The following is a 15,712-nucleotide window of genomic DNA, read 5'->3' as shown; positions in this document are numbered from 1 at the left end:
AGGGGAGCTGCTGGGCCGACGGTGGGTGAGAGATGGGAGAGCTGTGAGGGAGGTCGAGAGGCAGAGGGGGGTCGGGAGGGGAATGTGAGGAACGGAGAAGAATGTTGGAGTGCGGGAGGTGCCAGAGTGCAGGGCAGGGGCAGAGGGAGCGGCGGTTGGTCTGGGGTAAAGGAGAGGTTTAGGGGGTGTGAAGATGGCACGGTGTGGCTTGGGATGTGTACGAGGTGTTGGGGTTTAGGCAGCAGCCTGGGGGTTATGAAAGTGGTTGTGTGGTGTCGGGTAGGAGGACGATCAGGATGCCAGAGAAGTGCTGGGGGGGTAAGGTAGAGGCTTAGGTGTGAGGGGCTGGCTGGGGATTGAGGTGCTGTGTAGTGCCTGGGGGTGTTGGTAGAGTGGCTGAAAAGTGCAAGGGAAGCTGGAAATGGGAGGGGATCAGCTGCAGCAGGGCAGGAGGGTACAAGGGGTTACTCTGCAGGGGAGTTGTACCAGCTGTGGTACTGGCTGGTGTGGGACAAAGTCACAGGCTAGTGGCTGGTGGCTATGAGGAGAGCTGGGGATAGGAGAAGTGTTGATATGCAGAGCACTGACTAGGGATGGATACTGGCAGGGGTGTTTCACCTGGCTCAGGTAGAGCTGTGAGGACTGAGCTTATCTGTCTTTCCGTATAGGATGAAGCGGTGGCCAGTGCTGCTTTTCCTGGCCTGGGTCTGCTTTCTCTTCTTCTCCGGTATCGGGCTCTTCATGAGTGGCTTCCTGCTCACCCGTATTGAGCTTGCCAACAGCAGTTCCTGCTCAGACCCACTCGCACCTCCACTGCGGGACAAGCAGAGCCTCCCACCAGGCTCCTGTTGGGTGCCCCAGCGCTTTCCCAAGGTGGTGCTTGTTATCATCGATGCCCTCCGATTTGAATTTGCCTTGTTTAACCCAGCCAAGGTCAACCCATTGCCCTATGAGAATAAGCTGAGTTTTCTGCACCACCTGGCAACCTCTCAACCCCACCATGCCCGCCTCTACCGCTTCGTAGCCGATCCCCCTACTGCCACCATGCAGCGCATCAAGGGCCTCACCACCGGGTCACTGCCCACTTTCATTGATGTGGGCAGTAACTTTGCTACCTATGCGATCCAGGAGGACAACCTGCTTGCACAGCTAGTGCAGAATGGTACGTGTGGTGTCCAGCCACGGGAGGGCATACAGAAGGCACTTTTTAATGCTCATGTGGGACCTTTATTCTCCTCTCTGTGTCAGAGGAACTGTTTAGCACACTTTCTGCCTGCCAGTTAATTCTTTCACCCTACCCTAGACTTGGCTGAAGCTGTTACACAGTTGGGGTTTCTCTGTCTTGTGCTGGGAGTGAGAAGCAGCTGGGACCTGGCTTAGGATTTATTCAGAGATGGTGAGAAACATGTGAAAGTGGCTGCGCTAATGGTGACTGTCACAAGGTCACTGCCAGGAGTGGCTCTGACAAGCCAAGGGCACTGCAAGTTGGTTGGCAGTTAGGTGAGACCTGATGAGGGCGGAGCTAGGGCCACGTGTGGTATGGGAACCTCACACAGGCAGTGCATCTGCCTGCACCTGTTAGCACATTTTCTGTATAGTTTGATGTTGCCTCGATGTGCTTAGTGAGGCAGTAAAGAGTTTCTTGTTAGGATGGGATGATGGAGCAGAGAGAGGACGGTATGGTGCTGCGTTACCTAGAAAGATTTTTTTTAAGGGCTCAGAGTGCCACAAATGCCAATCGTGCTTTTGCTTGGGATGAGGTAATGTTTCTGGGTTGTCCCATGTGAGCAAGGCAGGCAAATGCAGTCAGTCATCAGAGTGCAAAAGCACTAGTAGACCTTATACCACAGCATTAGCTGTGAGGGAGGTGGTTTCTGCTCTCAGGCTGGAGAGGCTCAGAAAACACAGAGGTGTGGCTGGTTGCAGACATGGCAAGGACAGGCAAAGTGTGGGCAGTGGTAAGCATCCATTTTATTCTACGTATAAAAGCTCCACAGTTATGTTTCAAGTTGGAGCCTAGGGCTCAACTTTCGATCGTCTGCTGTCAGTAGCCATCTATTGTCTTGTGTTTTACAGTTGGATTGTGCAGGCCTTGGTAGTGCTCTGTCAGCTCAGTGCTACAGTAATAGAAACGGACTACTGTCTACTTTCTGGCCTGTTTAGTCTATGCGTCTTCCTACCAAGGTGATATGGCAGAGGTTAATGATGAGTAATGAGGTTGTGCTGGTGTACTGGGAGCTTGGGGCACTTAGAGGCTTAGAGAGGGGGCAGACCTCTCCCTTTATTCAAACTCACTTGCAACCAGATGGTGATTTAAAGTTTCAATCTCTTTTATTATGGGTTTCAGAGGAGCCAGTGCTCCAGCGCCTGATCTGGATCTTCCCAGACTTGGCACTAGTGTGTGTAATTGTGTGACTCAGGTGGGCTTACTGCTCTCACTAATTCATTTCTTTCTGGCTCAGGAAGAAGAGTGGTCTTTATGGGTGACGATACTTGGGAAGGACTCTTCCCAAAGAAGTTTTTCCGCTCTTATTTTTTCCCTTCTTTCAATGTGAAGGATCTTCACACAGTAGACAATGGGATCTTGCAGTATCTTTATCCGACTGGTAAGTAGTTCTTCCCTGAAGGCTGATCTAACTCTTATGTTATACAAGGGCTCCTACTGCAGGATTGGGGTAGAACTGAAGGATTTTTACATGACAGCATTGGGCAGTTGCTCCCACTCATGTCTGCTGCCCAGGGATTAGAGCGCTGTAGCTGGATTTCCACACATAAGCCAGCTTTGAGGACTGATAAACTGTTTCTCTAAATACTTTTTCTCCATTTGGGAGGTAGGGCTGATTGATAGGACTGGGTTGCAGTTTTGACTTCTTAGTCTGTCCTAGAAATACACAGCTGAGAGAACCAGCTGTTCCCTCTTTCTTTATTTTGCTGCATGGCTTCCTGGTGGTGCTTTAGGACAAATTCAGTAGTCATGCTACCCAGTGGAAGGCGAGAGCACATTGCTGCTCTCAGTCTCAAGGAGAAGTTGAAGTGTGGGATTGATTTGTGAATTTTATGTGATTTTAGACTCCCTTCTGATACTTTGGTTAGGGGAAATGTTCTTTGCTTTGCCTGTATGTAAATGTAGATAAGTCAAAGTTGTGGTGGTCTTTTAAGGTGAAGGTGAGGAAGTTCCCCTAATGATGGGTATTGCCCTTTAGTTTGTCAGTTAGTTTGTCATTTAACTGCAAATGTATTGATTTTCATATACTGAAACTCTGGAGCAGAGGGGAGGGATATGTCCCTAGCTGGGAACAGCACTGGTATACCGGGCCCATGTTCCACATGAGATGCAGAGAGGCACATGGATGAGTCTAACCTGAAATATCTTCAGGGAAGAACTGGATTTCTGGATTTTCCTTTTCCTGAGTGTCCCCTTGGTTTGGCAAGAGGGGAAGAAGCAGCAGTTTCCAGAAGCAATCAGACAGCTCTGACAGAGGGATTTGGGAGTAGAGCATGTTCTGAATTCTAGGCTACTGTGTGATAGGAGTTTTCTTGTTTTGCAGTGAACGGTGGTGAGTGGGACTTGCTGATTGCTCACTTCCTTGGTGTGGACCACTGTGGGCACAAACATGGACCTGACCATCCTGAAATGGCCAAGAAGCTTACCCAGATGAATGAGATGCTGAGGTGATGATTGCAGTGGTAGGGGATGGCCAACTGGTTCCTGCTTTCAGCCAAACCAGGGGGTCTTACCAGGGGATTTATGGATACAGAAATCCTGTTACCAGGGAGAATGCATAAATGCATATGACCAGTAGCAGTCGAGACCACAGCTATTGGACAGTCTCATCTGTATAGACATTTGTTCCTGAAGGAGTGGCAAAGAACAGGGTTTGATTTCTGAGCTGAAGCCATCTTCAGATCTTTGATCCTTAGTTCTCAGCCAAACCATCAGGTGATGGAGCCTCACTTTCTGCATCATACAAATAGAGATTGTCACACTGAGACCTAGTTAATGTTTGAGAAACATTTGGAGAACCTTGGCTAGGGAGTGCTGAATTTACTGCACAGGCTGTGTGAATTTACTGCACACGAGTTGTGTGTTTGGGCAGAATGGAATCTAGAAATTCTGCTTATGCAGCCGTGCCTGAAACTAAAATGCTATGGCTGTTGATTCTTAGGATTGATTGCATTTTTGCTGCTACAAGGAGGAATTAACTCGCTTTTCTGCTTATGAGAGTGCATATACATTGTGTTGTACTTATTGCATCCTTCAGAGACAAATCCCACATCTTTTTTCCTTAGGAGTTTGCTCACACAATGTGATGCAATAGATAAGAGCCTCATGGGATTAGCCTGAAATTGGGAACATTCCTTTTGAGTTGCATTATTTTTAGAGATACCCAAAGGCCTTGAGGAACACTCACAGGAGATTTAAACAACATCAATCCATCCTATTCCAGCATTCTGACTTTTTAGTTCATTTTTGAAGCATCCGTTGTTGCAGTCCCGGGTTTAGTTGATACAGCTCTGTGTCAGCATCTAGTTTTGCTTAGGTCCTCTGGTGAGCTTCACTTCTCTCACATGATCAAGCTTGGAAGGGATGGATTTATCCCCTCCCACCTGTGCTCCTGGGGCTGATGACTCTCCTTTTATGTGGTGACAGGTCCTTGGTGGATCACTTGGGGAATGACACTCTCCTTCTGGTGGCTGGAGACCATGGCATGACGGAGACTGGAGACCATGGTGGTGACAGCCAGAGGGAAATGAATGCAGCTCTGTTTGTGTATAGTAAAACACCTCTGTTTGGCACCGACCCTCCTGAGGTAAGAAGCAGATCTTAGCTGCTACTGCCTGAGGTGGCATCTGGGGCAAAACTGGGGTGCAGAGAATAACAGCTCAATCGGGATTGTTTAGATTGAGGGGAGCAGGGAGTCTGTCACTTTTTCTGAGAGCAAGTTGGAAAACCTGACAAATAATGCAAATAACTGAAGTTAAAAATACCTGGATTTAATTAATATCAGATTGCATCAAACTCAATTTGGTATATTTAGTAAGACAAGTTTGTTTGAGAAAAATGTGATTGCAAGAGGAGTGAAAGCAGATTCTGTTGAACTGTTTCACTTCTGCAGTACATTTTTACCACTTAGTTTACAGCAGACATACGTGACAGAGCAGGCAGCTTCCCACAGGCCTTCTGAAAGGATCTGCAGGAATGACATATACCTTCAGCTTTGGAGGCAGAGCCGTGACCTGTATAGGGGGGCCAGTATTCAGGTCCCTCCAACTGTGAGCAGTCTTTGTGTAGGATCAGACGAGCTGTTAGACAGTGAGAGCCAGACCCAGGGGCCTGCAGGCATCTTCTATCATCTGCTTTCAGCAGGATTGAGCTTCCCCCTATGTTTTAACCCTTGTCTTTCCCAGTATCTCCTCTCAACAGAGGTGCATTGCCATCATCCCCTCTCCCAAGGGAAAGTCTACGTTGCTGTGTCCTTCACAAATGTCTGATTCCTTTCCTGTCTCTTCAGGAACCTGAGACCATTCCCCAGGTGAACTTGGTGCCCACTGTGGCCCTGCTGCTGGGTGTGCCCATTCCCTACAGTAACATCGGGGAAGTGATGGCCGAGCTGTTCTCCGGGGATGGTGACACTGTGTCTGAAGCTTTGCAGCAGCTCTTGGTTTATCACATCAATGCCAAGCAGGTACGGCAGGGAAAGACTTGTTGGCAGTCCTGTGGTAGTGCCAGGAGTTAGTTGTGTGGTCCTTTTTCTTGGATATGTTGGAAATTCACTGCATTAGGCTTCTTGGGAGCTGCTTTCAGCCAGGTGCTTTGGCAGTTGTTCATATGCTGGGTTGATACCGCTGTATTGCATCTATGGCAGGCCTCACTGCTAAACTAGAGGAGAGAAAGGAAGTTTTCTTAGGCATACTTCTTCTGCTTGGTATAGGTGAGACAGTGATATGGTGTTATCTTCATAGAGAACTTTGTGAGTTACCTGCTTGCAGTGTTTGTTCCAGTAAAAGACAAAATCATATTCCAAATACTAATGGGAAGCACCTGTTTAGTACCTGGTAATGAGTGCTGCACTGTAGAAAAATACTGGCCTGGAAGGTGTTACTTGCTTCAGGATAAGGTCAGGATAAGGTGATTAGAGGTGGGTTTGGTTACTTGGAGAAGCTGAGGGGAAGATTGTTTCCTTGAGGCTGAAGATGACTAAGGGCAAGTTTCCTTAATAGAGATTGAGGAGTGCATGCAGGTATTTTAATGTTTCTTCAGTTTTGGAGAAGAAACAGTGCTAGCTATAACACTGTCCTAGATCAGTGGCAGGAGGAAAATGGTAGTGAATGAAGTACTGAATAAAAGAAACACCTTGTAATAATTGAGAATAAATTGGAACAGAGAAGGAACAGTTTACACCAAGAGAATGCAGAACCTTAACAACTGAATGACAAAACTTGAATGAGCGTATATTTTATGGTGTATATTTTATGGTATATGCCATTACAGCTATTAAAAAAAACCCAAGGAGTGGGACAGGCCATGTGCTAGGACATGAGCTCCTATGGAAGACGTGGAATTGTGTGTGAAGCACCTGGCACTTTGCGGAACGCATTTTGTCACACGTATTACAAGTCATGTGTCTCAGCTAAGAGTCTGGCTGCCTCTGAGGGATCCTGCATTGCTAGAAGCACATTGCTAGCCTTACATTAACTCCTCAAGCCCACAGTCAGTTCTCTGGTGTAGTCCTCTGGTTCTCAAGGAAGAAGGCAAACCAAAGCAGGACCTGTTTTGGCCCAGATGCCAGGAAACAACCAGTGCTATGTGGCTTGGACACCATTGCTGCATATCGGTGAAGAACTGGAGAGGATGTTATTGCTAATGGGAAGGCAAAAGTGTTCAGTGTCTGCTGCCTATTTATGTAGGAGCAGTGTTCTTTGTCATTTAGAGATGATAATACACTTTACTGTCCATTAGCCCTTGAGAATATTCATCATGTATGAGGAATTAGCCATATCTAGAGCTGTCTCTTAAATCTTTGCAGCTAGTCATTTGAGTGTTTCTGGCTTGATCACACTGGTTTTAAAGAAGCATTGGCATTCCAAGGCAGTCATGCAAGCCTGGGAGAGAGCTAGTACATGTGTTTACCATTCAAGGACAGGAGCAGACTGGTTCTTCCTGTGCTCTATGGTGACTAGAAGCCATATGAACGTATCGGTATATTTTTCAACTGAGCTGATCTGCACTGCTGAGCGGCTGAATGTTCTCACAGGTGTCCTGACTTGTTAATGCCCTCTTAAGACTTCTGTTGCAACTTTGGGGTCATAGCTAGCTCTGTTCCTGTGGTCTTGAAGTAAAAGGCAGAAAGAGCTCTCCTTAGTACAGTGACTTAATGTACCTGTCAAAAAGAGCGAACAGTTTGATATGATCCACTGTAAGCTGTTTAATTCGATGTCTGTTGTCAGGGAAAAAAACAACACAAGATGAAAGTTGGCACTGGGTTCAGAGTAATAGCTGGTGATGACTTGAACTTCTGGGGGACATTTACCTTGTGGGTACTGAAGACTCTACATATGAACTTTTAATAATGTGTAGTGTTAATAGATGAAGAACTGGGTGCCTAAAAGTGTCAGCACAGTTGTCAGGACAGATATGTTACTTCAGAGGAATGTTGCTTTGGCAGAGGGATATAGTTTTCCTGCATCTGAGTGACCAGACCATATGATGCGTCTTAAAATGTGGTTGTCCTCAGAACGGCTGGTAGTTTGAGACTGCTTGCACTCCAAAGGGGTTATGTGAGGAAGATGGTAGTGAATTTCTTTCCCAGCACTCCTTTCTGATGCTGTCTCCTCTCTCCTGTTGCAGGTGGACCGCTTCTTGCACTCCTACTCGCTGGTGGCTCAGGACCTGCCAGCAGAGCAGCTCCAACACCTGCAGGAGCTCTTCTCCAGCGCTGTAGAGGAGCACATTCAGCTCTTGGCCCAGGTGCAGAGGGCAATGCTGGTGTCTCCGGAATTGGAGTCCAAGCTCAGAAGTCTCATCAGCCGCTTCCAGCTCTATCTGCGGCAGGCACGGGCTGTGTGCACCCAGTCCTGGGCCCGCTTTCATCCTCTGCGTATGGTGGGAGGCTGCACCCTCATTGCTGCTTCCTGCTTGCTCTGCTATGTGGCCTCAGAACTGGCCACATTGACAGACTCTTTCTATCGCAGTTGCCTCCTGTATCCCCTGCTTTGGGGGCTGGTGACAGCTGTTCTGCATGGGCTAGCCTGTGTGTTCACCCAGGAGGAGCTGGATCTTCTCCTGCTGTTGTCTTCGGCAGCTGCAGCATCTCTACTGGGCTTTTTCTGGCAATGGTGGGGCTGGCATCCCAAGCGAGCCCGTTTGTTGGGCAGCCAACCACCCTTGGCCAGCATTGGTCTGAGGCAAAGACTGCGAGTTTGGCTGGGGTTGGCCTTCCCCATGGGCATTCTCCTTTTCCGCTGTGGAGCTATGTTCTCTGATAGCTTTGTGGTAGCTGAGGCCCAAGTTGCCCCGTTCCTGTTGGCCTCACTGGTAATGTTGCTGATAGGAAAGCTCCACTGGGATGGTCGCCTGACTGTGCCAGAAGGCCACAAACAACAGCCTCTTGGCTTTCCCTCTTACCGAAAAGAGAGCTGGCACCTGCTGTGCCTTGTGGCTGTGCTTCTGGTTTGCCTGCGACTCTCCGGTTTCTTCCACCAGTGCCGTGAAGAAATCCCTCAGTGTCGGCCCTCTGTTTTCCTTCCGCCCCTTGCCAGCCTGAGAAACACACGGGCCAAGAACCTTTTCTACCTCTTATGTGTGGCCTTGCTGGCTGGGCTGGTGTATGCAGTGCGGAGTTGGTTGCGACACTATGGCAATCTGAACAGCTCAGACCCCGTTGTGCTCTTTGTGCGCTGGGGTTTCCCACTGGTGGTCCTTTGCATCGCCTGCTACTGGGCTGTTGCTTCCAGTGCTGAGGATTCTCTGGGCAAGCTGCAGGAGCTCGTACAAGTGGCAGTCATTGCCTTTCCATGGGCTGTCTATGGGTTAGCGTCTATTGGGTTGCTGCTGCTGCTGTGCCATCCCATGACAGTGTTTGCAAAGGACTCACGGGAATCTGCAGGATCCATTGTCACTCCCTACCAGGGGATTCCCAGCTCCAAAGTCGACTTGCTCCAGGTCATCCCTCAGATCTACAAGAAGATGCAGGAGTCTGAGAAGAGTCGCCTGGAACGGCGCAGCTGCAGGGCCACAGTTGCAGCCTATGGGCTAGGCAGTGTGTACTCAGCCGCCCTGGTCATAGCACTTACCCTCCTGGGCTTCCTCTTGATGCTCCTGCACACTGAGCGGCTCAGTCTTGCCTTCCTACTCCTCTTCCTGGAGGCCTTTGTGCTGCTGCACATCTACACACGTGTCAGAAGCCTTGCAGGAGACACTGGTGAGTCAGGGTTCAGTGGAACATCTTTTGGATGTGCAGCCTGAGTGTTACCCTTGTGAGACTGCAGCCTCATCCTATTTCCAGTGAGAGAGGGAGAGCCCAGTCTTTGCTCCTGGGGAATGGCAGCACACAGATCCTCCTTGTAGGATCCTTCTAGCTTATTTAGAAATGCTTAAATTCTCTAATAGAAGAGGGATGCATGCAGTGTGGAGGCAATGTGGGAGAACAAGGGAGTCCTATCCTAATACTTCTTTCCAGAAGTGGGTGCAGCTGCTGAGCCCTCTGTTGCTGAGTCCAGGAGCAGGGTGGGCAGCAGAGGGAGCACCTGGCCACATACTGGCATCCTGACTAGTTTCTGTCTGAGAAGCGTGAGTGGGAGGGGAACATGAAAGAAAACCCTGTGGGGTTCTTTGGACTATCTTGTTCCTTGATACTGATATCTTTCTCTTTCTCTCTCTCAGAGCCTTTTTCAGTGCCCTGGTTTGCAGTCATCTCGTGGCTCCTTGCTGCTTCCCAGTTCTTCTATTCCACGGGCCATCAGCCCGTCTTCCCAGCCATCCACTGGAACGCAGCCTTTGTGGGCTTTCACCTTGACCACAGTACAAATTTCCTTCCTGCTGTCCTGGTGGGCGCCAACACGTTTGCCTCCCATATCCTCTTTGCAGGTAAATCAATTTCTTCCTGGGCCATTGAGCCTGAGCAGACATGGCTTTGCCTTGTCTGGAGGCCTGCAGGCTGAGCACGAACTGATGAAGGGCTCTGGCACCAACTGAACAGCAGCATCCTCACTGTCCCCTTCTGGGGCTGCAGAGCTGCCCTTGGCTTGCAGCCTTCATGCAGTTGTGCCTGACCAGCAAGCGGGAGCTGGAGTATATGCTTCCTGCCACGTCCAGGGCATGACGGCAGAGCCTAGACTGCTCCTCCTCTCCTGGGCTCCTGGTAACTTCATGTGCCTTTGTCCTCGAGGTAGTTGGCTGCCCTCTGCTCCTGCTTTGGCCCTATGTGTGTGAGATGCCCAGCTCACAGAAGAAGAAGTCCAAGAGGGAGTCTCAGGAGGAGCTGCAGACGGTGGATGAACACATGATGGAGATGAGGCTGCGAGAGTCCCCAGAGAAGTTCTCCACTGCTCTGCTGCAGCTGGGACTGAAGTACCTCTTTGTCCTCGGGGCACAGGTATGGTCTGAGATTGGGATGGATATCTGAGAATAAAACTGCACTGTGAGAACCATGGGGCACTTTGACATGAGATGGGACTCAGATGGGTCAGAGACAGGCCCAGGGTTGAAATGTTGAGGTACAGCTGCAAAAGCAGATGCGAAGATCCTCTTCTTAGTCTGTGCAATTTACCGTTTGCTTTGAGAAGGCCAACAGCATGGAAGCAGTAGTACAAATTAGGTTGCTTTTCATTTCCATCTTCACAGGAGCATCTGTTTGGAAACTGCAAGTTTGTAATCCCATTCATCTTCCTGGTCATGCATCACCTTTAGTTTTTGTCTGTGCTGGTATCAAGGTGTTGTAGGGAGCTAAATGTCAGAAACTTAATCCTGTGAAAGAACTGAGCAGCTTTCTGGAGTTTAGCCTTTCAAGTCATTTTCCTTTATGGTCAGATCAGAGACAGTGTGAGATGAGGAGGAGGCCATGCGTGAATGCCCTTCTCACTGAAAGATCAGGTCAACTCAACTATAGTGGGAACCCTCCTATGTGCTGTCCTTGGCCAGCCCTTTCCTTGAAGGGCCTGTGTGCACCACAAATTGTTTGTCTTTCCTGATTTGTTATGGGAGGGAATTCTCTTTGGGATGCTTATTTCTGATGTACTGGCCTCTCAGGTCTGCAGTTTAGTATCGCTTTCAGATATGAACCTGTTGCCCAGAAGAGTAACTTATAACTTTGTTTTCCTGGTCTCACCAACAGCTTCTGGCCTGTGTGTGTGCGGCTGTGATCCTCAGGAGGCACCTCATGGTCTGGAAGGTCTTTGCCCCAAAGTAAGTCCCAGGAGTTACTCTGATGCTGGGTGACAGCTCATATTGCTGAAGTCTTGGCTACAGTTCATAGCCAGTAATGCTGGAAGTGACCATGTGATTGATCTTATATGACTTTTCACTAGTAGAGGCTGTAGGATTGTCCTTGACTAATTCGTGCTTCAGGTTCAGAAGCTGGACTCAGATTAGAGCGTAGTAGTTTCTCCTTACCTTGATTTTTCAAGGATGCCCAGAGCTAAGAATATTCAGGGCAGAGAGCCAAAGACTCTCTGACTACCAGACTACAAATGAGATGCAAACCTTTGGGATAGTAAGCATGTGGGGTGTCCTTGACCTCTGAGGGTTCCCAAGTCCCACTTGAGTGTCTTCCTGAATGGTCTTGAAACCAGCAAGGAACCAAAAGCATGCTTGGCTTCCAGACTGCAAGCAGCATCCACTGTTGAGGAATGAACGTAATCCAGGTTTTAGGACTAGTGATGTTACCAGTCCCTCACTGTCAGGGAAAACAATCTGCTGGGAGTGTGGGTAGCATGATACCTTATTGCATCTGTTTTGCCTCCAGGTTCCTCTTTGAGTCTCTGGGCTTCATGGTGAGCAGCATCTGCCTCCTGCTGGGGATCTCCCTGGTGATGCGTGTGGACTGTGCCGTTAGTGCCTGGTTCAGCCAGCTTCAGCTCAGGTAGCACCGAAGATGTGGGGAGCCTGACTTGCTTTTTGGTCAAGGCTGTGGTCATCTCCCTGATTCCCTAGCACCAGGAGGGGTAAAACAGCCGCCAGCAATGAGTGCCTGCCAACAGCAGTTTGGGATTATCCCTAGCTCCCTGCCTCAGTGTTGTGCAAAAGGACCAGTGCCAGCTGTTCCCTGTTCATCATGATGCTCTGCAGGGAGCATGCTTCTCAGTGATTGAGGTTGGAACTCTCGTGCATTTGTTAGCAACAGGAGGAAGCCAAGAAGCAAGAGTCCTGAGGTGCTTCTCTGCAGAAACAACAGCAGGATGTCTTGCTACTGCATTCCCAACAACTGCCCCAACTGTGCAGCTAGTAGGCTGCAGTGGTCTCCAATGTGCCTGGAGAGCATCATCTTGCCTGTGCGGAGACACTGACTCACTTGAAGGGGTCTACTAAGGAGGAATAGAGAGGAAAGGCTACTATAACTCTGCCCTCTTGCTGGGTCCTACAGCCAGTACTTCTCTCTGCATGCTCAATTTTCATGCTGGAAACAGAGTGCACATAATTATGCTAGCAGATGGTTCCTGGGGTCTTGGTTGCACCTGTCCTCCTACTAGGCTAGTTCATTGCTCTTAACGAGGCCTCTCCTGCCTTATACTCACTCCTGCTTTCCTGATGTTCCTAAACAGCACCAAGGGCAGACTAGAGCAGACTGGGCTGTCTAGGAAGCCTGAAGCAGGCCTAGTTTTTTGGGAAGATTATGGCAGGGTAAATTGTGCCCACAACTGGGAAACTCCACTCATGGCCTTGGTGTGCATTGCCCACATATTCAGGGCTGTAGGAGCCGGGGCTCTTGGTCTCCTTCTAAGCACATGCTGCAGGATGCTTGGTAGATTGGAAACAGTTAGTTGCTAGCGGTATGTTGTGACAGAGCATTTGAGTTCCCTGTGTTGGATCTTGTTAGGAGGAAAAGGGCATCTCATGAAGCTAACTGCAGGATTGACCTTGTTGAGAGCTGAGAACAGCTGCTTGAGGTTTGTGAGCAGGTAACAACTCCTGCATGGTGGCCTAACCCACTGATATCCATGTGTGTGCTAGGGGAGGTTTCTGTCACCTTGATGGCACCTTAGGCATTGTGGAGGATGACATCTGTGATTCAGTACTGGGTGCTTATAATCCTCTTGATCTTGCTTTTCTGCATGAGGCTTTGAGCTTCAAGTGAGCTATCTCAAACCTGCTTTTGAATGTGTTCTATCAGATGTATATCTGTATGGGCAGAGGTGGAAGATGTGACCATGGTGCCTGGCTGCATTCCAGCTAAACTTTCCCTGCACTGAGAGATAGGAGCTGGGATTCCTTACTGCCCTGAACCACTGTGGTGCTATGAAATGCTTTTCATGTCTTTTCTCCCTGGAAAGAGCTGAGGACTGCTTGTCTGAGGTCCTTCCTTCAATTTTTGTTCTGGTCCCCGCTTAGTTTTTTGATTCATGCATCCTAACTGTTCCTGCTTGAGTTTTTTGCTCAGTCTGAGAGAGTCTGCCTGTGTAACTTCAGTTTTTAACTCATCTCTGTTTTGGAAGGCCCTGGGGAAAGTGTCTAGCCACCTCAGTGATTGTTTGAGTTCTTACTGTCATGTCCCAAGTACCCAGTAGCTGTGGAAAACATCCTTTCAGGACACATTTAGTTTTGTATCTGGCCCAACCTGAGTGGTAGTGCTTGCTCAGGTGTCAGGAGGCAATTCCAGGGAGGCTTACATTGCTCTAATTTTGGACTTTCATTGCTTGGCCAGCTTCTATACTACTGCCTCTGCTCTTTCATCTCAGCTTTGTATTTCTCCAGCTCTGTGGTCCTGTCCTGCTTAATTTCACCTGACAAAAGCAGGGACTGGTTTGTAGCTGACAAAACTGCCTTGACTGGGTCACTGCAACTTGGTTGCATGCACAGCAGTGCTGGTGCAGGGAAAGGGGCAGTAGCATGTGGCTGGGAGCTGCACAGAAACATTACAGCCCACAATTAGATAGGCTTAAGCAGTTTCATCATCCTTTAGATAGGTTATTGACTATATACTATGACTCCTTGTTGGCCAAAGGGCTTTCAGGTATTGTGGGGTAACGCTGAGGGATGAGAGTGCTTTTTGTTTGGAAAAAAGGAAAGGGATGGAAGTAGCAAATAACCAGTGAATTTTTATTTAACATGATGTTAGATAATGTGTTACTAGCCTCCAAGTCTGGAGCCCCCGTGTGTCTTCTTGTAACCATATAACCTAGTCAGGAGCTTGCTGCCTGAATGTGTTTGTGTTGGCAGAAGTCCTTAAGGTCACTAATGCTGTGATACTGGCCTGCGAGACCCCTGCTGCTGCAACCCAGGCCCATGGGCTTTGTTCTCACCCACCTCTTGGACTAGTTCCTCTTTCAGTAGGTGCCATCATGCTGCCAAACCTTCCCATGCCTGTTGTTTATGTGCAGCATCCTTTCCTCAGCTCCTTGCCTACAAGATCATGGCTGCTCTTTGGACCTGCTGGAAGCAGAGGCTCATGGCCTGAGAGGCTGGGGCAGAGCAGAGAGAACAGAGCTGCAGCTCTGTAAAAACTCACACATCTCACCAGAAAAATGACTGGACAGTGACAGTCCCCATTGCAGAGTATAGATTAGGACTTTGTTTTAGGCACATATTTTAGTAGATTTGAGCCTGGGTCAAAAGCTGAAGCTCCCTTGAGAGCTTCTGACAAATCATTATGCCTACTCATATCTCAGTCTACGGAGAGTAGACTGCAGAAATACTGCAGCCTCATTCCCTGACTCCTCTTATAGAGGTACAAGGATGTAGCTTCAACTCACTTCATCTGAATTTATTACTTGCAGTAATGAAACTTCAAGTACGTAATTGTCACTGCAGTGATGCCAAGGACAGAGGACTGGCCTTATACTGACTGCTCTGCCAAGGGAGACTGGCTACTACACCAAAGAATTTAGAGTCAAGACAAGTTTTCCAAGGGCTGGAGATGCTCTTATTTTCTTTCGTTCATGTATTTAGTCTTTACTGGCCTTCCCTAATGGCCTTTGAGCTAATCATTTGGCTGCTGTTCTTCTGAGTGTTTTGGGGATAAGAGTTCATATTTGTTCAAAGCTTGATGACTTCAGAATCATGACATGCTGCTGGTGGTGGAACAAACATGGCTGTGCTTGCTCATTTAAAACTCCAAAGGGCATGTGGTGGAAGGTGCATGCTGGTCCGAGAAAAGGAAACCTGGCATGCTGGGAGAGAAGGCTCTGCTGTGCACTCTCCCATTGATTATCACCACCATTGGCTGCTTCTCTCCTGGAGCTGAAGCACACAGATGGGAGCAGCAGCATCCTGCCCTTTCCTTCCCTCCCTCTTGCCCACTGCCTCACTAGGCCCCATGTTCTTCCCTGAGCAATTTGGGTTGGATGTCCTTGGGAGAAAGGCGGGGTTAAAGCAGGCTGTCACTCCTGCGCACGATCTGGTCTCTTGGTGGCACAATTCAACAGCGCCAGGCTCTGATTTTGGGGTGGAAACTTGCAAAGCAGTGCTATACAGAGACATTCTGGCTGGGCGAGGCTCTGAGCTCTGACTGAGCTGCAGACCATAGAATCACAGAATGGCCTGGGTTGAAAAGGACCA

General features: G+C 48.8%; 2 protein-coding genes across 6 annotated transcripts in view; one reads left to right on the top strand and one right to left on the bottom strand.

The window, feature by feature from the left end:
• LOC100550826 (phospholipid-transporting ATPase FetA-like) overlaps window positions 1–15,712 on the bottom strand; it is a 422,496-nt gene that overhangs the window by 107,042 nt on the left and 299,742 nt on the right. The window lies entirely within an intron of this gene.
• PIGO (phosphatidylinositol glycan anchor biosynthesis class O) lies at window positions 651–15,691 on the top strand. Of its 3 annotated transcripts, XM_019610327.2 has the most exons (11): window positions 651–1,162; window positions 2,463–2,606; window positions 3,549–3,672; window positions 4,652–4,811; window positions 5,514–5,687; window positions 7,850–9,422; window positions 9,884–10,087; window positions 10,393–10,595; window positions 11,334–11,404; window positions 11,964–12,080; window positions 14,932–15,691. In XM_019610327.2, exons 1-11 carry the CDS (start codon window positions 670–672, stop codon window positions 14,951–14,953), a joined length of 3,285 nt encoding a protein of 1,094 aa, XP_019465872.1. In that variant the 5' UTR covers window positions 651–669; the 3' UTR covers window positions 14,954–15,691. The 3 variants fall into 3 exon arrangements, with proteins under 3 accessions (XP_019465872.1, XP_010723536.1, XP_019465873.1); XM_010725234.2 differs by lacking the exon at window positions 14,932–15,691 and having other exon boundaries at window positions 11,964–14,341; XM_019610328.2 differs by lacking the exons at window positions 11,334–11,404; window positions 11,964–12,080; window positions 14,932–15,691 and having other exon boundaries at window positions 10,389–10,563.

The sequence above is a fragment of the Meleagris gallopavo genome, chromosome Z, assembly GCF_000146605.3.
Source record: "Meleagris gallopavo isolate NT-WF06-2002-E0010 breed Aviagen turkey brand Nicholas breeding stock chromosome Z, Turkey_5.1, whole genome shotgun sequence".
NCBI classification, from domain to species: domain Eukaryota; kingdom Metazoa; phylum Chordata; class Aves; order Galliformes; family Phasianidae; genus Meleagris; species Meleagris gallopavo.
This window is presented reverse-complemented; position numbering and strand designations above follow the sequence as displayed.